The 25,527-nt window shown below is 40.4% G+C and overlaps 6 protein-coding genes across 6 annotated transcripts; 4 read left to right on the forward strand and 2 right to left on the reverse strand.

Moving 5' to 3' along the window:
• Positions 1 to 160: 160 nt before the first annotated feature.
• AK88_02032 (uncharacterized protein) lies at positions 161 to 1,168 on the reverse strand (the record flags this gene model as incomplete). Its single annotated transcript, XM_012479666.1, has 1 exon — positions 161 to 1,168. The coding sequence occupies one exon, from the start codon at positions 1,166 to 1,168 to the stop codon at positions 161 to 163; it is 1,008 nt and encodes a 335-aa protein (XP_012335089.1).
• Positions 1,169 to 2,922: 1,754 nt separating this feature from the next.
• Positions 2,923 to 4,044, reverse strand: AK88_02033 (uncharacterized protein; the record flags this gene model as incomplete). The annotated part of the gene is made up of 1 exon (XM_012479667.1): positions 2,923 to 4,044. The coding sequence occupies one exon, from the start codon at positions 4,042 to 4,044 to the stop codon at positions 2,923 to 2,925; it is 1,122 nt and encodes a 373-aa protein (XP_012335090.1).
• Positions 4,045 to 5,902: 1,858 nt separating this feature from the next.
• AK88_02034 (uncharacterized protein) lies at positions 5,903 to 13,204 on the forward strand (the record flags this gene model as incomplete). The annotated part of the gene is made up of 1 exon (XM_012479668.1): positions 5,903 to 13,204. The coding sequence occupies one exon, from the start codon at positions 5,903 to 5,905 to the stop codon at positions 13,202 to 13,204; it is 7,302 nt and encodes a 2,433-aa protein (XP_012335091.1).
• Positions 13,205 to 14,524: 1,320 nt separating this feature from the next.
• AK88_02035 (uncharacterized protein) lies at positions 14,525 to 17,814 on the forward strand (the record flags this gene model as incomplete). The annotated part of the gene is made up of 3 exons (XM_012479669.1): positions 14,525 to 14,605; positions 14,897 to 17,487; positions 17,652 to 17,814. 3 exons carry the CDS (start codon positions 14,525 to 14,527, stop codon positions 17,812 to 17,814), a joined length of 2,835 nt encoding a protein of 944 aa, XP_012335092.1.
• Positions 17,815 to 19,093: 1,279 nt separating this feature from the next.
• Positions 19,094 to 21,749, forward strand: AK88_02036 (uncharacterized protein; the record flags this gene model as incomplete). Its single annotated transcript, XM_012479670.1, has 9 exons — positions 19,094 to 19,196; positions 19,343 to 19,579; positions 19,784 to 19,911; positions 20,058 to 20,208; positions 20,341 to 20,473; positions 20,687 to 20,904; positions 21,043 to 21,120; positions 21,295 to 21,463; positions 21,632 to 21,749. 9 exons carry the CDS (start codon positions 19,094 to 19,096, stop codon positions 21,747 to 21,749), a joined length of 1,335 nt encoding a protein of 444 aa, XP_012335093.1.
• A 1,551-nt stretch (positions 21,750 to 23,300) lies between these two features.
• Positions 23,301 to 24,206, forward strand: AK88_02037 (uncharacterized protein; the record flags this gene model as incomplete). The annotated part of the gene is made up of 1 exon (XM_012479671.1): positions 23,301 to 24,206. One exon carries the CDS (start codon positions 23,301 to 23,303, stop codon positions 24,204 to 24,206), a length of 906 nt encoding a protein of 301 aa, XP_012335094.1.
• Positions 24,207 to 25,527: the final 1,321 nt, after the last annotated feature.

Raw genomic sequence — 25,527 nt, forward strand, 5'->3', positions numbered from 1 at the left:
AAAAAAAAAAAAAAAAAAAAAAAAACGTAACAACGTTGCTTCGCTTCGACTAGGATGATAAAGAAGGAAGGGAAACACATCTTGGAAAAGACATGTCCCACCTTTTTTTCACCTAAAGGAAGAGAGCAAAACGAATGGCCAACTGCGTCACACGTCTCTACTACAGGCCGCATTTCCTAAACTTGTAATCGACGAAACTCCCATAGTACAGTGCCAGTTGGTGGAGCGGTTTATTTAGCTGGTGCAAAAGGAAGAGTAAAATACACGCACTGATTCCTTTGTTACACGTCGATATGACCGTCTTCTGCTCATTCAGAAGATCGTACTTGTCACAAATATTCTTTATTTCGGCCTCATTTTTAAAAGTAAAAAATTTATATTTCTCATCATGGGTGTTAATAAAATGGTGATAAGGTATGTTAACTGAAAAGGGAATGAAATTGTCCACTTTATCCTTTTCATTAATGGGCAACAACGCACTAAAGGAACTATTCGGCCTCGTGTCCACCAGGACAAATCGTCCCATGTCATCATTTTGTTTCTTCCTTTCGGTGATGAAATTGTCTATATCTGCATAATGGTATATGCTTTTTTTCCAATTTTCATTTATTTGTTTTTTGTTTTTTTCTACATGTTCCTTTATCAGTTTTTCGACTTGGATAATTTTCTCACTCTGAGGAGGATGCTCACTGCCCTCGCCCTTCCCACCTGTTGCAATCACATCTCTTTCCTCATTGAGCCATTTATTCAAGCCGCCATTTAAAATTTGCACATTTTGGAATCCATATAATTTGAACATGAACCAAATTCTGGGGGTATAAAATATTTCATCTTTTTCGTAAAGAATTACAGGTACATTTTCTAGTGCATTTATTTTTATGTCCACAAGATTTTCCACTAGGACCTTTTTTAGGTAGGAGAAAAACTCTTCTTGTGTTGGGAAAAAAAAAGAAAAATTGGGATTTTCATTCGAAGTAACTATCGAATTGAAGGAGATGCTTCCTTCTATTATTTCATCCTCATCGTGGTCATCAAAGGAGTTGTTATCTTTTTCCCCCTGCCTGATATTGTAACAATTTGTGAGAAAGAGCAAATGCTCCCTTTTGTTCTTTATAAGGTCGTGCAGCTCGTTCGTCTCGATGAGATGCTTATACGTGTGCGTTTTCATTGTGCTGAAACGTTTCAGTCTTGTTTTTAACCTTGGTATGTATGTCGTTTGGGGGAAATTTATAACCAGGGTCTTTCTTAACTCGGCCACTTTCGCGCAATTGCAACTCCTCATTGTGTGTAACTGTGTGAGTCGTTACTATTTTTGTGGCAGCACGGGGACAGGGGTGTATTTTGTTCTTTTTTTTTCGCTCGAATACGTATGTGGGTTTTCCTTTAGAAAACGTGACCCTTTCAGCGACGATCAACACACCGACGTTTTTCTGCTAGAATAAGTGCTTACTCAAAGGTGAGGTACTATTTTTTTTTTTTTTTTTTTTATAACTCCTAATTTTGAAGAGCACAAAAAAAATGTGCGCACACGCCTTTTCTTATACCATTTTCATTTTTTCCACATTATTATTTGCATGTAAGAAGTCCAACACTGTTAAGGCGCAGAGGAATTAAGTTGTTCCAGAGGGGGGTTTCTATGTCAACGCTAGTTGGCACTTCCTCCATATAGCAAACTATTTAAGTGGCATTTTTTCTTTCCGCCGCTTGAATTTTTTTTTTCCTCACGAATCGAACATTTCTCAGTTTTATAATAGGTGGCGGTTTGGTCCGATTGTCCGTGGCGGCACGCTCTCTTTCCCATAGCACTGCGTTGTCTACGTTGCTTCGTATTTTTTGTTGTTTTTTTTTCCTGAGCGTAGTTATTTCCAACGGGGTGGGGAAAAAATGCTACTCAACAAAGGGTTTTTCACACGTTACGTTAAAATCGCTTTACTCATACTTTACTGCGTAGTGAGAAACGACGAACGAAACGTGGTGTGCTACGCTGCAATTGGGAGGACTCTATTGACACCTTGGAAACAATAAGCATTAGCATTGTCTGGGTATGTGAATACCCAATGAACATGTTCACTCGTCCATTGTGTGGGACACATTCTTTTTTTTTCCCCCTGGTTCATTCAAGAAAAGCGTCATTCGGACGTACAAATGAGTTTATGCGCGAAAATGGTGTACACGAAAAATGAATGAAAAGAAGAATTCATTTATGCAGAGTTATATGTATATATTATCTCGCTGGTAAGTTTCCTTTAACGTGAAACTTTTTTAAAGTTACATTTGTGTTAAGTGTGAAAAAGGCAAATTTTACGAACCACCTGTCCATTCAGCAAAAGTGCGCTGTAAATTTTGCCCGTGTGCAAGGGGAGGCGATGCATACGCGGTGACGTTCGTATGAGCGTTGATACTCTTACGCGTATGCATAGGTGTTTGCATGCCCTGCAACGCAGAGATAACTTGTTCGGTTTTGCCACGTTGCTGCTGCGGCACCTCCACACTTCACTTTTTGGCAACGTCTTTTTTCGACTCTTCAGTTGTTCCCCAGCCGCATTCGAAAAAGGATATGGTATCCCATTTTAACAGGGTTTTAATTTTCGTGCCCTGCGCCACATGGCACAGTTATTATTTTCAAGTTAACATTTCTCGCAGTTAAAATGCGCGCTCCGCCATTTCGGCGTTTTCCTTTTTTTTTTCCAAGTGTGAATGCAAACAGCGGTTAAACAGCGCTTTATTTGGACAACTCAATTTTTGAGGTAAAAAAAAAAAAAAAAAAAAAAAAAAAAAAAAAAAAAACGTAACAACGTTGCTTCGCTTCGACTAGGATGATAAAGAAGGAAGGGAAACACATCTTGGAAAAGACATGTCCCACCTTTTTTTCACCTAAAGGAAGAGAGCAAAACGAATGGCCAACTGCGTCACACGTCTCTACTACAGGCCGCATTTCCTAAACTTGTAATCGACGAAACTCCCATAGTACAGTGCCAGTTGGTGGAGCGGTTTATTTAGCTGGTGCAAAAGGAAGAGTAAAATACACGCACTGATTCCTTTGTTACACGTCGATATGACCGTCTTCTGCTCATTCAGAAGATCGTACTTGTCACAAATATTCTTTATTTCGGCCTCATTTTTAAAAGTAAAAAATTTATATTTCTCATCATGGGTGTTAATAAAATGGTGATAAGGTATGTTAACTGAAAAGGGAATGAAATTGTCCACTTTATCCTTTTCATTAATGGGCAACAACGCACTAAAGGAACTATTCGGCCTCGTGTCCACCAGGACAAATCGTCCCATGTCATCATTTTGTTTCTTCCTTTCGGTGATGAAATTGTCTATATCTGCATAATGGTATATGCTTTTTTTCCAATTTTCATTTATTTGTTTTTTGTTTTTTTCTACATGTTCCTTTATCAGTTTTTCGACTTGGATAATTTTCTCACTCTGAGGAGGATGCTCACTGCCCTCGCCCTTCCCACCTGTTGCAATCACATCTCTTTCCTCATTGAGCCATTTATTCAAGCCGCCATTTAAAATTTGCACATTTTGGAATCCATATAATTTGAACATGAACCAAATTCTGGGGGTATAAAATATTTCATCTTTTTCGTAAAGAATTACAGGTACATTTTCTAGTGCATTTATTTTTATGTCCACAAGATTTTCCACTAGGACCTTTTTTAGGTAGGAGAAAAACTCTTCTTGTGTTGGGAAAAAAAAAGAAAAATTGGGATTTTCATTCGAAGTAACTATCGAATTGAAGGAGATGCTTCCTTCTATTATTTCATCCTCATCGTGGTCATCAAAGGAGTTGTTATCTTTTTCCCCCTGCCTGATATTGTAACAATTTGTGAGAAAGAGCAAATGCTCCCTTTTGTTCTTTATAAGGTCGTGCAGCTCGTTCGTCTCGATGAGATGCTTATACGTGTGCGTTTTCATTGTGCTGAAACGTTTCAGTCTTGTTTTTAACCTTGGTATGTATGTCGTTTGGGGGAAATTTATAACCAGGGTCTTTCTTAACTCGGCCACTTTCGCGCAATTGCAACTCCTCATTGTGTGTAACTGTGTGAGTCGTTACTATTTTTGTGGCAGCACGGGGACAGGGGTGTATTTTGTTCTTTTTTTTTCGCTCGAATACGTATGTGGGTTTTCCTTTAGAAAACGTGACCCTTTCAGCGACGATCAACACACCGACGTTTTTCTGCTAGAATAAGTGCTTACTCAAAGGTGAGGTACTATTTTTTTTTTTTTTTTTTTTATAACTCCTAATTTTGAAGAGCACAAAAAAAATGTGCGCACACGCCTTTTCTTATACCATTTTCATTTTTTCCACATTATTATTTGCATGTAAGAAGTCCAACACTGTTAAGGCGCAGAGGAATTAAGTTGTTCCAGAGGGGGGTTTCTATGTCAACGCTAGTTGGCACTTCCTCCATATAGCAAACTATTTAAGTGGCATTTTTTCTTTCCGCCGCTTGAATTTTTTTTTTCCTCACGAATCGAACATTTCTCAGTTTTATAATAGGTGGCGGTTTGGTCCGATTGTCCGTGGCGGCACGCTCTCTTTCCCATAGCACTGCGTTGTCTACGTTGCTTCGTATTTTTTGTTGTTTTTTTTTCCTGAGCGTAGTTATTTCCAACGGGGTGGGGAAAAAATGCTACTCAACAAAGGGTTTTTCACACGTTACGTTAAAATCGCTTTACTCATACTTTACTGCGTAGTGAGAAACGACGAACGAAACGTGGTGTGCTACGCTGCAATTGGGAGGACTCTATTGACACCTTGGAAACAATAAGCATTAGCATTGTCTGGGTATGTGAATACCCAATGAACATGTTCACTCGTCCATTGTGTGGGACACATTCTTTTTTTTTCCCCCTGGTTCATTCAAGAAAAGCGTCATTCGGACGTACAAATGAGTTTATGCGCGAAAATGGTGTACACGAAAAATGAATGAAAAGAAGAATTCATTTATGCAGAGTTATATGTATATATTATCTCGCTGGTAAGTTTCCTTTAACGTGAAACTTTTTTAAAGTTACATTTGTGTTAAGTGTGAAAAAGGCAAATTTTACGAACCACCTGTCCATTCAGCAAAAGTGCGCTGTAAATTTTGCCCGTGTGCAAGGGGAGGCGATGCATACGCGGTGACGTTCGTATGAGCGTTGATACTCTTACGCGTATGCATAGGTGTTTGCATGCCCTGCAACGCAGAGATAACTTGTTCGGTTTTGCCACGTTGCTGCTGCGGCACCTCCACACTTCACTTTTTGGCAACGTCTTTTTTCGACTCTTCAGTTGTTCCCCAGCCGCATTCGAAAAAGGATATGGTATCCCATTTTAACAGGGTTTTAATTTTCGTGCCCTGCGCCACATGGCACAGTTATTATTTTCAAGTTAACATTTCTCGCAGTTAAAATGCGCGCTCCGCCATTTCGGCGTTTTCCTTTTTTTTTTCCAAGTGTGAATGCAAACAGCGGTTAAACAGCGCTTTATTTGGACAACTCAATTTTTGAGGTAAAAAAAAAAAAAAAAAAAAAAAAAAAAAAAAAAAAAAAAACGCAATGGTGTGAAATGAAGCGAAAGACAGGTGAACGGCAAAAAAAATATTGTTTCCCAATTTTGCAAACAGACGGCAACACAGCAGCAGGTGGTTGCCAAAACGGACAATCGAAGACATACATTTTTTTTTTTTTTTTTTGGCCTTTTGACATCGCTCCTTACCGTTACAAACGCACTTGCTCCATATTATTTTTCGAAAAAGTATAACAATTTTGAGTTTTTCCCTGGTTAACACATTTCTGCGTGTGTTAAGTAAAGGACCAAATGTGCACAGTTGTGGACAGGGTGCGGGGAAAAACGCTGTTTGACATTTTCCTGTAAATGTGATTGAGACCGGGGAGCGGTGGGATGGACGCAGTCAAAGTGGACACCAGCATTTTTAAAAAATGGCGTTATATCAGAAGAAAGAGAAAAGGGAAAGGACAACACAGAGGCTTAACACGCCTCCGGAAGTGGACTGTCCGTCACAGGAAGCACTCAAGCACAGAGACAGCCGCGTCGACAGAAAGGTGCACATGGGACACACGGAAAAGTGTAGCTGTCACCCCATACTGTAAGGAACAAATAAAACAAAGGGGTAAGAGAACATTCGTTTTGAGAAAGACACAGAGGAGAAGCAGCATGGGTGCCGAAGAAACAAAAACGAGTGTAGACAAGGATGATATTTTTACAAACCACAAAATGAACAATTCGAAGCTGCTACTGTTGTTAGCAAAATATATGCACTCCTGGGACATATCGAGGAAGAGTTCCCACGAGGCAAATTGTTACAGTGACTCGACATGCGCGTCGTCAAAAAAGAATGTGCACATCTGGAAGGACAAAAGAGAGAAAGAAGATCTATACTCTGAGAGAGATACCAAAAAGTGGAAACACAACTGCAGGTATGAGAAGGAAAGGGACTTAAATTTTATGAACCATGTGAACTGCAACATGACTGTGCAAGTTCACTCACTCTTTACCTTCTTTTGCACAAAATTAAGAATTAAAGATAAGGCATATTTCGACAAGAAAAATATGTTAAATAAAATTTCCTCTAAGGAAAAAAGCGCATGGATTCAGAAGCATGGTAGTAAGGACTATTCTACCAAGCTAAAAAATCAATACATCCCAAAAGATAAGTTAAAAATTATGAGTGACATTAAGGGCAAACCTAGCAAAGCTCCTCCTCCATCTTACAAGACGCAAAGCACGCGGATCAACAACGATGAGGAGGCGTTGGGGGAGAAGGGGCAGGTGACGGAGGGAACAAATGCACAACATACCATTGCCGATAGTAATAACGATAATAGGAGTGAAAATGCTACAAATGCTTTTGAGATGGAAGTGGGAAAAGGAACCCCCGAAGAGGACAACCAATCACAAATTAATGAAGACCAATTTGTTGATGAATTGGATTTAGAAGATTTCGACAGCGATGGAAATAAAAAGGAAAAGACTTATTACACAGATCGGTGCATACTGGACAAGAGTGTCAAACGGGTTTCCATCCTAGACAAGTTAAGTATAGGGCTCGACGATAAACAGAATGGAAAGGAGAATTACCAAGGAGTAAAAAGGGAGGTGCTGAATGGCAAAAATGGGAAAGTAGCAACGCACTCGTATGCAAATAAAGCCGAGTTAATAAAGAACCAGTTTCCCAATAAGGAAAAGGGGCGCCCTTACATTGGTATAACCGAGGACGGGGGAGAGGTCGCCAATTTGAAGGACTCCTACGATGGCACTGGGCCCAGTGCGGCGTACCCAAAGGAGAGCAGTAGTAGCGGTAACAACGTGGGGGCATACCCAATAGACAATTACAAAATGCACCCCCCCAGGAAGGGATCCATCAAGAACCCACCCACAGGGGAGGTCACCATGGACGCCCAGACACTGAGGGCGACAGAGCCCTCGGTAAGTGGGCAAACGGGGTATGCCAATAACGGCCAAGTTCTATACGACTTGAACAATCAGATGGGGTATAACCCGTATGGTCCCCCCAATTATCAAATGAATTGTCCCCCCAATTACCAATTGAATTATCCAGCCAATTTTTCGATGAATGAGCCTCCCAATTTTCCACTAAGCGGCCAGCCCAATTTTGCTGCGAACGCACCAGCTAATTTCCCGGTGAACAGCGAGGCGGGAATTTACCCCAACTACAGTAATTACCCCAATTATGGAAATTACCCCAATTATGGAAATTACCCCAATTATGGAAATTACCCTAATAATGGAAATAACCCTAATTACAGCAATGGTGAGAGCTATCCCCAATGGGCAAACCACCAACCGTACGGCAACATCGGCGGTGGCCCAGCCGAGGGGGGAGCAAGACCAAGCGAAAACAACATTAATCAAACGAACCTAGTGGCGTATAGTAATAACCAGAGGAAAGTGAAGTACGACGAGGATTTCACACTCAACTATATTCTTCGAAAGTGCGAAGACGATGATAAGTTCTTCTGCAGCAACGATGAGGACAGTGTAAACAACGGGGCAGGAAACAAAAACGAGTTGAAGAAATACACAGAAGGCATGAATAGGATAGTAGAGCAAATGTACTTTTATGATAATTTTTATGACGAATTCAAAATATGTGAAGAGAAAAAAGAAGATTCGAATGTCACGCACACCATTATGGACACGTCCTTAAATTTAAATGTGATTGATGCGGATGCGGACATGCAGAAAGAGAGCAAAGACAACCAGGAGCTGATTTCCCAGATGGAGTTAAAAATTAATGAGCTAGAAAAAAATATAGAAGAATTAAAAAAACAAAATCAAATGAATGACAAAGGAAGGAATAGCAAAGGAGAGGAAGACGGGGATGGGGAGAAGAAGGGCGCAAAGGGGGAAACAGCCGAGGGGGGCAAGAAGTCCAAGAAAAGCGCAGTCATACACAAACTTAAAAGAGAAATTGAGAGAATAAAAAGGGAAAACATGAAGAAGAAAAAAAAAGCCAAAGATAAGAACAAGGGAAAGGGGAAAGGGAAGGATGGCGTGGCTCCACAGGAAGAGGAAGCGCCAAAGGGGGAACAACCTGGCAGCGGCGTAGTGGACAACGCGAACCAGGATAATCGCAGCGAGGACAATTTTAACCTTGACAATCTCATCAACGCAGACCAGCTGAATACATTCAAAAACGAAATTCTGAACAACGTATATTATTACATATACGAATCGTATGACCAAAAGGATTTTGAGGTTTTGGAAAACCTAGCAAAAAAGCACGAGACGAAAGGGCGAAGAATAACCTACGACGTGAATTTGCCCAAGCATAGCTTTAAGCACAAAAGGACATCCAGCGCCTGGTTTTTAAACCCCTTGTATGAAAATTACATGCTTGAGAAGGCAAAAAAAAAAAAAAAAACGAAAAAGGATGATATGTCTAGCTCAGCATATGACAAGGTGGAATTTCTCTTCCACGAATACGAACCGGACAATGTTGTAAAATTAAAAGAAGAAAATAAAAGTGGAGCCATGTCAGAAATCAGGGATAGCGATTTTTCTTATGAAAGTTTCATAAGTGAGAAAAAAAAAAAAATAAAAAAAGACAAAATTGATCTGATCAAAATGAAGAATGAAATTATCCGGAAAAGGGGAAAAACTAATACCCTCCAAAGGAAAGAGGCGGATGTGATGGAAAACTCTGTAATGGTAACGTTAGAAGGGGGAGTTAAGGAAGGGTATGATACAAAAGAGAAACTGAATCAGGATCATCCCTCGAAGGATCCTCAACAGGGGGAGGGAAAACAGACTCAAAACGACGTGGTGAATGATTTGTTCGTGGCGATAAACAATTACGTGCCAGACAAGTCCCTATTTGATATTTTCAATTTTGACTCGGACGATGAGGGTGTAGACAACACAAGGGGGGATGAGGGATGCAAGGCGGAGAAAGGTGTGATGAACCAAGATGGAGTTGCTCTAAAGAAACACGCAGTGAAGAAAGTCGAGCCCGAAGGGGCAAGGTGCGTCGAAGAGGCTAGTGCCCCAAAGGACGCACGCTCTGAAAGGGAAGACGCCGATGTGAACGACGAAATTGAGAAGAAACGGAAAGAGAAGGAACTGCTCGAGCTGGAAATAGAAAACGCTCGAAAAAAAAAACAGTTGGAGGAGTTAGAGCTGCAGCTGCTAGAAAGGAAAAAAATGGCCCTGCTAGCGGATAGGTCACTAACAGCGGGGAACGGGGACGTGAATGTAGACGACGAAACAAACTTAGCGGATGATGTAAAGGGTGAACCCCCAGTCGATGTCGAGGTGCAGAAGGGGGCCAGCGGAGAGGAAACCAAAAATGAAGGGGCGCAGAACGGAGAACAATCCGCGTCCAACCAAGTGATCGAAGTGAGCCCAGACACGACGCTAAGGGATAAGGGTGACCAACACGCAGAAAAGGAAAGAGGCGAAAGCGGCAAGAATGAACTACCATCAGTGCAGGAAAACGAAATAAACGACTGCCTCAATGACTATTTAAACAAACAGAAAAAGAAGAAGAAAAAAAAAAACAACTGGGCATTGTATGGAAGGCCCAAAGTGGAAAGGGAAAGAAATACCATCCTTAGAAGACTATCAACCTCCAAGAGTGACAGCGGGTTTAACGACTACGCCTATTTTGCGGAACGCTTTTTCGAAGTGGTTACAGGTTATCGCAGTGACCCTGATGAGTACGAGTGCAGTGAAGGGGGAAGTGGAGGGGACAGGATTGCTCAAGTTAGAGAACGTGGAGATCATGGAGAAGGCTCCCAACATGGACAAGGACATTTTCCAAAAGACCACAGCGCAACCATCCTTCACATAAATGAAAAGATGATAAAAGACGTAGACCAATGTGACGCCTTTCACAAGTTAGGAAGACCAAAATACAAAAAAAAAAGAATCTACCAGAGGTTCAAATCTACTACACACAATACCATTTTAAAAAAGAATAGCTTGAAGCAGAAAAAAAAATGTATAAAACGATCCACGCCCAAAAATGAACCCCCCAAATTTTTTGAAGAAAATGAAAGAATCTTAGAAAGGACGAAACTCAAGTTAAAGGAAAAACTATCCAACAGAGGAGCACTCACATTTTTAGATAAGCTGTTGAAGAACAATAACATCCTGTTCTGGGAAAACCCAAATGAAGGAGACGCCAATTTTATTAAAAACAGGATGACCGATGTGACGTCGCAGAGCGGAAGTGAGGAAGACAAAATGTTAGACTTGAAATATAAGAGGAAGTTAATTTACCAGGCACTGGGAAGTAGCAGCGGCGTGGGGGATGCACGAGGAGCAAATGTGGAGGAAGAAGACAGGAACGAGGATTTGTTCAGAACCGCGGAGATGAAGCGGTTAGAAGAGGAGAAGCGGTTGGAGGAGGAGAAGCGGTTGGAGGAGGTGAAGCGGTTGGAGGAGGTGAAGCGGCTGGAAGAGATAAAGCGGATAGAAGAGGTGAGACATTTGGAAGAGATGAGGCTGTTAGAGGAGAAAAATAGGTTAGAAGAGGAGAGGCGGCTGGAAGAGATAAAGCGATTAGAAGAGGTTAGGCATTTAGAGGAGATGAAACTCTTGGAGGAGAAAAAGCGGTTAGAAGAGCAGAAGCGGCTGGAAGAGATAAAGCGATTAGAAGAGGCGAGACATTTAGAAGAGATGAAACTGTTGGAGGAGATGAAACAAGCGGAGGTGGAGAAGCGGCTGGACGAGATAAAGAGATTAGAGGAGATGAGGCTCTTGGAGGAGATGAAGCGATTAGAAGAGGCGAAGTGGGCGAAAAAGGCACGTCGCCTGGAGGAAATGAAGCAGCTGGAAGAAAAGCGGCTAGCTCAGGTGAAAAGACAGGTTGAGTTGAGGCAGCTGCAGGAAAAGAGGCTAAGTGAGGCGAAACGAGAAGAGGAACAAAGGGGGGAAGCAAAAAGGACGGAGCAGCAGGCTAAAGCTGGATATATAGAAATGACCCCACGAGAGGAAGATAAGAAAACGGAACAGACACAACAAAGGAAGGATCTATTTAGAAATATTATGAAACAAATTTATACGGTGAATCCACTAGCGTACTATCTGAAGGAGGATAAGGACAAAGGCGAGAAGGAGAAAAATCACGAGGGAAAAGAAGACAGCGATGAAATGGATTTAAAAGTGGAAAAGTCCTCATTGGAGGTAGATAATTCAAAAGGCACAGAGAGGAACATTTTTATTGATGAAAAAAATAATTTAAATATCGACAAAAGGGGAGAGCAGGAAGGGGAAGTAACCACTGCAAAGGGAGAGGAGAATGTGAGGGATGAGCAAACGAAGGAGGGGAAACATCTACCGAACCTTTCTTGTGCAAAAAATTACTCCATATTTGAAAAAATGGAAAGGCAAAGGAAGAGGAGTTTTAGGGGGAAGACAAAAATGCATGGGAAGAGGGACTTGTCCAAAAACGCCTACGTGAACAATTCTTTAATAATCAGCCATGTGATAAGTAGGGGGAAGGATCAAGAGCAACATGTGCCGAGTGCCCAGGGGAGGGACTCTGCTGCGGAGGAGACGGACGGTGAAGCAGAAAACTACGTCGAAACACGGGACGATGCGAACCACATGACCGTACTGGATGAAGAGAAAAAGAAAAAGTTGCTAAAAATGAGAAAACTAAACCTCAAGTATAGCAACGCATATGAGGGGAATCTGCGCAGTGCGATAGGGGAAGGCGCTTCAGTGTCGAGTCAGGTAGACGAGTTGTTTGACGTGGATGAAGAGGATTTCTTCGCCACAGAAACGGAAGACTCCTTTTTGAAAATCGACGATGAGGATGTAGAGCAGGAAGAAGCCACCATGGAAGATATAAAAACGCGCGTTTATAGAGAACTGTATGGTGGAAGTGGGAGCAAAAGTAACTTAGAGTTGTCATCTCTTTGGGCCGATGAATCCCCCCACGGTGACAGTTCCCCTTTTTACTCTGCGGAGCTAAAAAATCTGAGCAGTTACGATTTGTACAATAAGCAAATAAGCACAGATGAGGTCATGTGGAGAAATGCAAAACGGCTTTCCCATAAAAACCAGTTGGTGAGTAAGAGCAGTGAAGAAGAGATAGAAGCGAATGATAACATCTCGAAAAGCAGCCAAGATGCTTACTTTGATTTTGAAAAAAAAAAAACTTTTAGCATGGAAGACAAATATAATATGTATGCAAATAGTGTTAGTATTTTATCCAGTGATGATTCAATTCTTGCTAGGAGAAAAATGTATTACTTGGATTCTGTGAGAAGTCACTACGATGAAGGGACAGACCCCTTCACTAAGTACTCCTTCGAAAAGATAGACGCAAGACATTATCACCGCGACAGGAACTTTGCACCAGACGAACACCATAGCGGCAGTGATGACGAGATCCTTGCGACGGTGATGAAAAATTTAAACGGCTTGAATAAGAAGATAAAGTCTATAGGAATGAGTTACCACATTGAGAATGAGGGGCGTGGGAACATGTCCAGTGGGGTCGAGGGATACCTCCACAGGCGGCGCTCCGGGGAAGTTCGCCATGTCGGTAGTTTCCATGCTGATGGGTACTACACTGGTGGATACCACACCGGGGGGCACTATACGGATGCCCACCACGACGACCTTTCCTCGTTTTCCCTTTACCACAGCAAAACCCAGCCACACATGAACACCGCGAGGAATTTCCAAAGGGTGTACTCGCGCCAGTAAATCTAACGGTGGGTACCGTCCACTTTCCCCCCAAAAAAAACTATCCTGTGCTGATACGCAAGCAGCGTTAAATATATCGCATGTACAGGTTGTAAGTATTATTGCATACAATATTTATGCAGGCTTTTTTTTTTTTTTTTTGTTTTAAAAAAGCAACACCCACTGATGAGATTTAACAAAAAAAAAGAGAACACAAGTGAAATGGGATAGCGTATGTTTATTCTCTACTTGGGGTAATATATATCTCTGACTGGATCCACTTAGATGGGAAAATTGGCGACATGCCGCGTTTTTGTTTTTTTTAATTCGTTCCCAAGTGCATCGTTCAGGGCATTGGCCTAGCGTATGTATTTTGCACTTTTAAATGCGCCGCTGGTGAGGGCGAAGAAGAAAAGAAAGGGCCTAGGGCGCGCAGGCACATATACAAACAATACATATATAGTTCTAACCGCATATATAGGGCGTATTATGCATCACCGCGCAGTTGCGCCGCTGGCGTAGAGCGAAACGTGAAGGCCCAGCGTAGTAAATGCCCTTGCATAGAAAATAATAGCTTATGGTAAAAAAAAAAGCAAAAATTAAAAAAATGACACTGTGAACGGGGTGCGTGGCGAACAAAAGCGCAAGCGTAAATATATATATATACCGCAGCGCATGGAAGCGGTGTGACTTGCCTACGAGAACTTGTATGCGCGCAAATGTACTTGGGTTCGCATATGCATAATCTTGCCATCCACTTGTATGTTCGAAAATAATACGGGCAAGATGCGCATTTCCTTTTTTTTTTTTTATAGGTGGATCCACAAAAGTTTTTCAGTTCATTTTGTGCCTTCATCTACGCGATCATTTCCGTTTCCATTTTCGTGTTAATTTTTTTCTGAGCCACATTATACTTTTGGAGGCTTCCCTTATATGAAAATCCACGTTTATAAATTTTAGCGAGTGTACAATTTTCAGCCTACGTTTTGAACTGTATAACATTTGCAAGTCACGCTATATAACACGTTCGTGTTCCTCTTCTACGTGTTCGCTGCTACATGCTTCCCCTTTTTCTTATTCATACGTCATCGCATTTATCAGCTCGTTCAGTCGCATAAGTTTCCTTGTTTTAGCGGATCACGTTAATGGCAACGTATTGATCGCTTTGCATATATCCATATGTAAAAGTCAGATTAACTTTTATCCTCCCCCCATTGTTTTCATTTACGTGTGGCATGGCCATTTAAGCATACAACACATATTTATTTATAGTATTCCCTACGACTTTTCCCCCCGGAGTTATTTCCTCTATCATAAAAAAAAAAAAAAAAAGAAGAAAAAATGCAATCCAAGTTTTGGGCCAAGGGCGCGGACGACGACAGTGGGGACAACATTACTGAATCCTCTGATGATGAAGTTGATGTAAGGAGGAAAAAGGAAAAAAGCGGGCAAGAGCGCATATGAGATTGTCCGTATCACCCATGCACATAACATATATGCCTGTTACGTGAATGATCATACGCTCAAACTGTATCGCGGCGCCTACCAAAAGCGAGCGCTTAAACGCTAAATGTTAATATTTGTAGAAATTTTTTTTTTTTTTCCCCATTTGAGTTGCGTGCGTGATGGGAATGTCCGCAAGATACCCCTCTACATGCACGCCGCTAACCGAATCACCATTCCTCATCGTTAAACCCGTTCACCACTCCGCAGGACAAGAAGCCCCTAGTATCCGCGCAGGCGGAACGCTGGGCAGCCATTGACAGCAGCAGCTCGGAGGAGGAAGAAAGAGTAATAAAAAGCTATGAAGGAAAGAGAATAGATTTCTACAAGAATATTGGGAGCAGTTTAAATGAGTGCATGCAAAGTAGTGACTTCAATCAGCTGCTAAAGGATTATGAGAACGTGTACAAGTTTATGGTTAAGGAAAGTTCTGAACGAATTCCAAATTTTGCCATTGTGTACTTGGATAAACTTTCTAAATATGTTGAGACCACATTTCAAAACAATGTAGAGAAGAAGGACCTGAGTAAGAGCAAAGCACAGACTCTGAACAAATTAAAAGCAAAGATCAGAAAATGCAGTGCGTATTATCAGAGTAAACTAGATATGTATCATGAGAATCCGGAAGAATTTAAGGCAGCCATGCAGAACGAGGAAGAAGACGAAGACGAGGATGAGGAGGCGGACGATGATGAGGAGGAGGATGAAGAGGAAGAGGACGACGCAGAAGACGGGGGAAAAAAGAAAGAAAAGGCAAAGGAGGAGAAGACCCCTGGGGAGGACGACAGCGATGATTGGTCAAATAGCGAAGAGGAAGAATATGTATCGGATGACGCAGATGATAAAACAAAAAGTGCTATGAGTAAATGGGGATTGAAAACAAGTGAAAAGGTGGAGAAAAAAAAAACACTAAAAACCAAAGTGAAAAAGGAAGGAACGAAAAAGGAAGAAAAGGTGGTAACACATGTAGACGAAACTCAGTCTGCGAAGAATAAAGCATATGCAGAATTGTTAAGCACGAAAAATCTGTCAGAAGAAGTCATACGAAATAGAGTAAAATTTGTCATTGAAAAAAGAGGAAGGAAAGGATTAGACAAACATGAACATATTAATATTTTGTCCAAGTTATCTGAGCTAGCCAAAACAGTAAGCACACAGTCATATATAGAAGTACTGGAACAGTTGATTAACCTCGAATTTGATGTGGTCTCAAGTGTGTATACCTATATGTCCTTCAACATTTGGAACAAGGCTTTTAAGTACATTGAACTTATATTAGATTTGCTAATTCAAAATGACAACTTTTATTTAGTGTCCATCAACATCACAGAAGAAATTACTGAAGAGGTTATAAACGAAAAGGAGAAAATTTCCCGATCTTGTAAAACGCTCATTTCGTTTTTGGCCAAATTGGATGATGAGTTGTTGAAGGCCCTTGTATATATAGATGCCCAGACAGAGGAATACAGGAGAAGGTTGGGAAAAACTGTACATATGATTGGCTTGCTTTACAAAGGGTATAATTACGTGAAGTTTAGTAAGAAAATGCCTGACCTCGCAATATTCATTTCGACCAGAATTCTTGAACACATGTATTACAAACCAGAAGCCTTGTTCATGCAAATATGGAATTTTGTTACGAAAGGACAGGATAACAAATCCCTGTCGGTGGATGCGGAGGGAACCACCGGAGAAATGAAGGCAGATCAGCATGCGCAAACGAATGGAGACTGCGATAAGCAGCTGAACGGGGATGCCTCAAATGATGCAGCGAAAATGCCCGCAAAATCAAACGACAAAATGTCACCAAAATATATCGTGGAAAAATATGTGTACGAAATATTCGAACATGGAACGAAGCAGCAGAAGATTAAAGCACTGCTGCAGTTGTCCTTCCACAGAAGTTTGCATGATGAATTTTTAGAAGCAAAGGAATTATTAAATGTTTCTAATGTACACGAACTGGCGCTAAGTTCAGATATGCAGACGCAGATTTTGTACAATCGAAATTTGATTCAGTTAGGATTATGTGCCTTTAGACATGGGAAAATATTTGAAGCCCACTGCTGCCTAGGGGAAATATGCTCCCAAAATAAACACCGAGAATTAATCGCCCAGGGAGTATCAAACTTAAAGAATCAGGAAAAAACTCTAGAACAGGAAAGAGCAGAAAAGAGAAGACTCCTGTCCTTCCATATGCATATCTCCATTGAGCTAATCGAATGCGTAAATAACATTTGTGCAATGCTTTTGGAAGTACCCAATCTAGCAAGACACACATTTGAATCCAAGAAGGATATCATTTCGAGACAGTTCAGAAGATTCCTAGATATATATGACAAGCAAGTTTTTAATAGCCCTCCAGAAAATAATAAAGAAATTATTTTACTAGCCACCAAATATTTGCAAAAAGGAAATTGGAAAATGTGTTGTGAAAAAATATTTAGCTTATCCATTTGGTCCAAATTTAATGATAGAGAAAAGGTACAGAATATTTTACAAGAAAAAATAAAACAGGAGGCCATGAGGACTTACATATTTAGATACATTTCCATTTATGACTCTTTTTCTGTGGACCAATTATGCATCATGTTTGACCTTAATCAGAATGTTGTGCATTCCATTTTGAGCAAAATGATGATTAACCATGAGATTCCTGCATGCTGGAATGAAAGCAGCAGCCATATTCTCATCAACAAGGTGAACCCAACGGCTCTCCAGACCGTCGCCATCAAGTTGGCAGAAAATATCAACGAGATTATGGAGCAGAACGAGCTGACCCTCAACATGCGGAACCCAAAGTAAGCCTTTTACCCGAAACGACAGAAACGCGCACGCAAAAATGCTCAATCTGCGCCACATTCGCGCACGGGCAGTTTTTATGCGCAAACATTCTTATGCACCACTTCTACACCACTTTTACACCATTTTTACACCATTTTTGTTTTCCTCCTCTCCTCTTCAGGTTTATGTTCATGCAGGAGAAACGCACGCAAATGAAGGACGAGAAGTCCAACTGGTCACACAAGAAGGGAGACGGAAAGTATGGAAAGGGTTACCACCAGCACAAAAACGCGCACTACAAGAAGAACTACAAGGAAAAAAGCATGCCAAAAGGCTTTGCTTAAATGTTAACGATTCTGCTTGCGTGTGTATGCGCCAACCGCATTACCATCGCAGTTACATGGGTGCAAAGAGTGTGTGCGTGTATATATGCCTCACCCGCGCGTTCACAAATTTACTCGGTATTTTCTGTGAAGATGATTTCTGCCCGCATCCCTACCCTTGCCAAGTGCTCTTGCGAAGTGCCCCTGCGATGTTCCCTTGCAAACATTTGTATGTTTAAAAACTCCATTTAAAAAGGGATAAAGACAAATCGCATAATCCGGGAAAAAACGAACAGGAAAAAAAAAAAAAAAAAAAAAAAAAACCACATTCGTATGGCACAGGGCAAGTAATGCAACGCTGTCTGCTCACGTTTGAACGTACGATGTGGAAAACGTTGCAGTTATAGTTAGCTTATTTTATTTCACCTCGCCTCACCTCATGTTATGTTGTGCTATACTATTTTTTTCTTTTTCTTTTTTTTTTTTTATATATCAAACTTTTATCAAATTATAATACAGCTTTACTCAAATTTAAATAAAAAAAAAAAATAGCTATTTTATTTTGTTCGTATCCTCTTTATCGCCGTTTTTTGGGGCTGTCGAAAATGTTTTGCCGCCAGAAGTGAAAAAAAAAAAATAACTTAGGGCACAACAGCTGTTCTTCACATTTTAATTTTATGAAGGAGGTGTGAAAGTTAGCCAAACTTGAAAAGTGGCACAATTTGCGCATAACACACCTTTGCCCCTTTTGAGAAGCCAGCCAAACAATGTTCATCACCTACCACACACACAAACTGGTGTGTACCTACATTAGACCAAGAGAGGCGCCTATACGCGAGGGAAGAACACACGCTTGCACGGTACAGCTATGACCCTTTGTGCGAAAAAAGCGTCGATATTTTTTCACACACATTTAATGTGTCAATGTTGAATTTGCAACAAAAGAGAAAAGTTCATGTTGCGCACCTTCATTGTGAGCGATAAGAGCGAAACTTCGAGCGGCCGCAGTCGTGGGGGGAAATTTAAGCACAAGGGGTCGCAAAAGGAGTGGCGAAAGGGACGCGTCGAAAATTATGTCACCGAGTAACCGCGACATTACATCGTTACTTCGTTATTTCCATTATGTTGTACATTTTTTTAAAACATAAAAGATTTTTTTTTTTTTTTGCAAAATTTTTTAAGCATTTACATAAACAATCGCCCGAAGCACGTAATTTCGAGTGAACGCCATTTTTGAGATGGCTGACCAATAACTTCCTGTATGAGGGAGAAAAAAAGAGCAATATTGTGCATTTTAAAAATGGAGAACGTAGACATGCCTTCGCATGAAATGTATGAAGATATGCAGCACGCATTTCAGGAGCAAGACAAGTACAACTTTTTGGCCATATCGGATGGAAGCGGTAAAAAAAAAAATTCAGCAATGTGATAAAAAAAAAATTGCCTCCTAGCTTGCGTACACAGTTACTATACGTAGGTGATATTCACCGTCCAGGTGTACACCTACACAGTTTTACCTTCCGCTCCTTGTGACCCCTCTCCTTCGCAGTGATAAACTCGTACATGAAAAAAAATGTCGTCGACTGGAACAACCGCTACAGCTACAACCAACTGAAGAACAAAGACAGCCTGATCATGTTCCTGGTGAACATTTTTAGGTCCCTTTTTCTTTCAAATTGCATTGATAAAAACATTGACAATGTTCTCTCCAGCATAGAAGAGATGTTCACGGACCACTACTACAATCCCATGCACAGCCGTCTGAAGTATTTGATAGACGACGTGGGTTAGTTTTCCGCCTCGCATTGGAGAAGCAGCAATGTGGGGACGCCAGCTGTGGCAGCATCATGCGAGTAGAACTCTCCTTTTTCTACACATGATGTACATGCTTCGAGAATCCCAATTGTGCACACCCCATGATTGCGCAAAAGGGGAAGTAAAACAAATGGCGACACTGTGCAAGGACCCATTTTTAATTATCCCCTCGCAGGAATATTCTTCACGAAACTGCCAATAAGGAAGGCCTTCCACACATACAACAGGAAGTATAGAATAACGAAACGGTTGTATGCCCCACCAACCTTCAACGAAGTTCGGCACATCCTCAACCTGGCGCAGGTGGGCAGAGAAGGGAGCACCGCAAAAAAAAAAAAAAAAAAAAAAAAAAGGGCGTGTTTTTTTGGACATATATGAGAAAGCTTCTTCCTCGTCTAAATATGCCATGGCTTGCAATTCTTTATGCTGTCCCTTCCTTGCCAACACAGATCCTGTCTTTGGAGGATGGACTAGATTTGCTCACCTTCGATGCAGACGAAACGCTCTACCCAGATGGATACGATTTCAACGACGAAGTTTTGGCTAGCTACATCTCCAGCTTGCTCAAAAAAATGAATATAGCAATTGTTACCGCGGCCTGTTAGTACATATCCTATGCAGAAGTAGTTATAGAGGAGGCACACGTACAGTATAACATTATGTAGGCATGTACACGTACCTCCCCCACAAGTGCATGTCTCAATTTTACCCCCCTTTTTTTACACCTTTAAGCTTACAGCAACGATGCGGAGAAGTATCAAAAGCGACTAGAGAATTTGCTGCGATACTTCGCCAAGAACAACATCGAAGACGGTTCGTACAAGAATTTCTACGTCATGGGCGGTGAGAGTAATTACTTATTTAAGTAAATCGAAAAGGAAACAAAAGAATATATGTACACATATGAGTGTATGGTTAACTTCCAACGAACACATACACACGGAGAGATAATTCATCTGTGCGCAGTTGATACAACAATATCTGCGTCCAAAACGTAACCAAAGAGTTAATTTAAAAAAAAAAAAAAAAGGAATTCCCCCTTTCTCTTCGCACGTAATTTCACTCCCCCCCCCCTTAGGTGCAACGAAGAGGCTAACCTTTACTCCGTTCCAGAAGAGGAGTGGTACCATTATAAAAAAGATGTAGATAAAGAAACCATTGATCAAATACTAGACATTTCTCAAAAATGCTTACAACAGGTTATTGCGGATTTTAAATTATGTGCGCAAATTCAGAGGAAAGAAAAATCCATAGGGCTGGTCCCGAATAAGATCCCATTGGCGAACAATCAAAAGGGTGAGTATCGCACTGCATATCCCCGTGGCGCTCTTTTCGTTTAATCAGGCCCACGAAAAAAACAAACAAATGTGCCGATATATGATTATATTAGCATACATGCCACATGTGTACGCACGAAAACATCCCTCTTTTTAGAGCAAAAGAATTACATGATAAAGTATGAAGTCTTGGAGGAGGCGGTGATCCGCGTAAAGAAGGAAATCGTGAAAAACAGTAAGAGTGGGGAAAGGCGAATGGGGGGCTTATTCACCACGTTGTGCAACACGCGTGTATTTATTCAAATGAGCCTAATTAGAAATGTGCTTCAACTGTGCTTCTCGGCCCCACATCCGTATTTTAAGGACATCCCATAAACATCGCAATTACACATTTTTACCAACCGCGCAGAAATAACGGCCCCTTACTGCGCCTTCAATGGGGGCCAGGACCTTTGGGTAGACATTGGAAACAAGGCAGAAGGGTTAATCATTTTACAGAAATTGTTGAAAATAGAAAAAAAAAAATGTTGTCACATCGGAGATCAATTTTTACACTCGGGAAATGACTTCCCCACGAGGTACGCACCACTCGTCGCATATTATTTATGTCTGTGGAATGGGCGATCGTCCAACGTGTGATAATGTATCGCCAGTTGTAATTTTAAACACCATTATATTACATCGCCTTTTACCAAAAAAAAAAAAAAAAAAAAATCACTCCTCTTTTTTTTCTCGTTCTTCTTTAGGTTTTGTAGCTTAACTTTGTGGATTAGCAACCCACAGGAAACCAAAGCATGTTTAAAAAGTATAATGAACCTAAACATCAAGTCCTTTATCCCTGAAGTTTTATATGAAAATGAGTAGGCATCACACAAAAGTATTCTTCTGTTTGTCGCCTATTCTTTAACACATGGGTAATGTTAAAGCACAACAACTGCGTGTATTTATTCCTGTAGATGGGGCGCCTTAATGAATACCCAAATTATTATATGCCCCTATAACGTGTATGTATGTGTATAGATGCGTTTATACACTTTCGTATGGCGTCAGAACAGTGCGTAAAGTTGGATTGTACTTGACGCTCTTCATTACGGCATGATGCTTCTGGTGATAGTACGCACACTGTTATGAGAAGAAATGTTAAATATATTTTATTCGACCTTTCGCACTGCTGTTAATGAAGAAATGTATTTTTTAATTTAAAACTCAAACGATATATATATTATTTTTTTTTATTCTACTCCTTTATGCTTTTTGCACATCTTCGAGAAATTTTGCAAAAGGGTGAAATAAAAGAAGAGAAAGTGAAAAACGGCGGTTAAAGGAGTAAGAAGTAAAGGGGAGGGAGGGAAAAAAATATATAAATAAAAAATAGCTAACCGAATTGGAACATTACAAAGTAGATATATAATTAGCCCCAAATTTACTCCTGTGTATTTGACTTGTACGTTAATACCCGATCGTCATTTCGCGCATGCTCCATGTCAGTGCTGTTATTCACTACACATGGGCTTGAAGATACTACCCTTTTAACTATGTAATAAAACCGTGCAGATTTATGCTTCTTGTGCCTTATAATTTACGGTGATCTATGTTCATATGTGCATTGACTGTGCCCATGTCATGGTTCACTTAACTGCACACTGGCCTAGACAAGTGCACAGGTATCCGCGTTATGCCTCGAGTGATAATTTGCCTGATCTGTGTTACCTGCACCACTTCGAGGGGGATTAAAGAGTTGATGTGTCCTCCACCGTTGCATAAGCCCGTATGTACCAACACACTAGCGTAATGGGCCTGAACCCTGAAGCAGTCAAAAAGAGTTCCTTTGTTTGAAGTCCACCCCGTGAAACGTGTGTTGTTTTATCCGCCGCACACGCGATTGCGACAAAGTGTTGCGTCGCTCTGATGTACGCTTTTACTACACCAAATTTGTGTGTTCCTTTTTAAGAACTGATAATTAGTGTGATGAAAAATTGTTTGAATGTTTACCTTGCATGTTCATAATTTTTTAGAATCATAAAAGCTAGCTAGGCTTGGTTTGCATTTTTTTTTTTTTATTTCACATTTTTTGGCTAGCTGTTCATAACAAAAAAATTTTTAACCCTTCAAGGGAGTATATCCCCCTCGCAGAGTTACAAAAGAAACAGTCTATGTTGGCCCCCACGTGCGCATTTTCTAAAATAGCGATACATTTTGAGTATAGTGCAAGCAGTTACATGTGCGAGTAGTTTGTGCCCGTTTGAGTCGGCTATTTTGTGCCTTTTCTCATGCTGCTCAATGCCAGTACGGCATTCTTAAACACATACAGAACACACAAAGGTAGACACATGTGCCACACGCGTATACACACATGTATATGTGCCGAACATATAAGGCTCTCTCGCGAAATGCACGCAGATAGGTAACAGCACCATGAAGATACCATACTTGAAGCTTTTTTTTTTGTTCTGTTGGAATATTTTGACAAAATTGTGTTGCGCAAATGAGGAAACCAGTTTTGCAAATTTAACATGGGAATATGACTTATTCAGCATAGCTGATCTGCACGGAGATATGAATGCGTTTTTAAAAATTCTATTAAATGAAAAAATAATTGATAATGATCATAATGTGATACGAGAAAATGTGCTGATAGTCATAACCGGTGATGTTTTGGACCCGTCTTATGATGACATAAATATATTATATTTTATCGAGCAGTATAACGAAAAGGGGAAAACGCTGAATTCAAAAATTTTAATGGTTTTGGGAAATCATGAAGTTAAAAACATGTGTTTAAAATTCAATAAAGTGGAAAAGAACCCAGAGAAGTACAAGAAAAGGAATGACATGTTCTCCACAAATGAAGCGATCTACAACATTTTAGTGGACAAGCCATTTGTTCTGAGGGTAAATGAAATGGTGTTTTCACACGCAGGGGTGTTGCCATTTTATGCCTCTTACGGTATTGACTATATAAATAAGGAGGGGAAAAAGGAAATAGAAAATAATTGTAAACTCCTGTTCAACAAAATACAAAGAAAAGAAGAGTTTTGCGTAAGCTGTGATTATGGGCCTACATTAAATCGGTATTTCTCTTTTGTGAATCATGGTATTTTAAAAAGGTGGATGGTTTGTTCCACTTTAAACAAATCGTTAAATTTGTTAAGTTCGAAAAGAATGATAGTTGGGCACACTGTTCAGAAGAACAAAAAGATCAACAGCTTTTGTGATGAACAATTGTTGCTAACGGATACAGGCATAAGTAAATGGAAGAATGGAGTGATATGTTATGTGCAGTATTTTAAGGACGGTACGTTCGATGTACGCTATGTGTGAAAATGGGGTTTTGTCTTTTTTTCTTTTTTTTTTTTTTTTTTTTACCTTTGTTTTACTTTTATTGTTCATGTTGTGTGGAGTGGCGCTGGTGATATTTCACGTGGGTCGCACTGTCGTGCTTGTTAAAACTGTGCATTAACATGTGTCAATGGGTTGATATGCTAAGATTTCTACACCATGTGCGTTTTTTTTTTTTTTTTTTACATACCTTTCATTGATTTTAGAATGGGATGATATACCAAGTGGGTACGTTTATTTTACTTCTTTTTAGCATTTGCATGGGATAATTGTACCGATGTAATATACACGCCCACGAGCTTGTACGTTTCTGCAAGCGTAGGAGTTATATTTTTCATGGGAGAAGCTACGCGGGATAATGCAGCCAATTGTTGCACCCGTGTTGGCTTTCTCTGAATGCACCATTTGTACCTTTTGAATACATGACAATGGTGAACATATATGTGTCCATTTTTTTTGGCGGACGGATATATTATCGTTGCGATTTCGGCATGTTCGTGCCTCCTCGCTGTAAAATTAGTTCCCCTGTTTATGCGTATATTTATTTATTCTCTTGTGTACCTCTCCACTATTCTCAATTTTGCCTTGCCTACTGAAACCCCGCGCACAATTGTGCCTATAAGATACGTACGTACCGTTGGTGTCATCCATAAATGCAAAGGTACACACAAGGAGGCGAGGGCCACAAGTGACGAACTGTAAATCCGATTAATTGGCGATATTCAAATAGTGACTGTTGCAGCAGTATGAGGTTCACATCCTGCACACAAAGAACATATAATACGTGCAAAATTACGGTTCGTAAAAATGAAGGGAAAAAAGCAACGAAATTTGAAATATACGAGTATAAGTATGACCAATTTGTGGACATTCGCGCATGTGATTTCCCCCACCCCCCCCCGCCCAAAAGTTATGCATAGCCCACTTCCATTTTAATATGTTAATTTTTTAATACACAACTCTCTACATATTTTATGTTACGAATGGTTGTTCTTGCTGGTACATATTTTACAGTGCAGGCGTTTTTTATTCGGCATTTTTTATTTTATTTATTTTTTTTTTTTCCCTTCTTCCCGATTATATTTTTCCTTTTAATGTTAGCGAATTTGTGTTATGTCGTGGGTGTCTCTCCCCCCGTTGAATTTTTTTAAATAAAGAAAAATGTGACCATATTAAATACATTTTATGCGTAAATGAAGTCATAACAAATGGCAGATAATTCAAAGGTGTTTTTTCTTTTTTTTTTTTTTTTTTTTCTGTTTTATCCATTTTGTTAGTGTTTACATGTTGCTTCGCTTTGTAC

Source organism: Plasmodium fragile (genome assembly GCF_000956335.1).
Source record: "Plasmodium fragile strain nilgiri unplaced genomic scaffold supercont1.19, whole genome shotgun sequence".
NCBI classification, from domain to species: domain Eukaryota; phylum Apicomplexa; class Aconoidasida; order Haemosporida; family Plasmodiidae; genus Plasmodium; species Plasmodium fragile.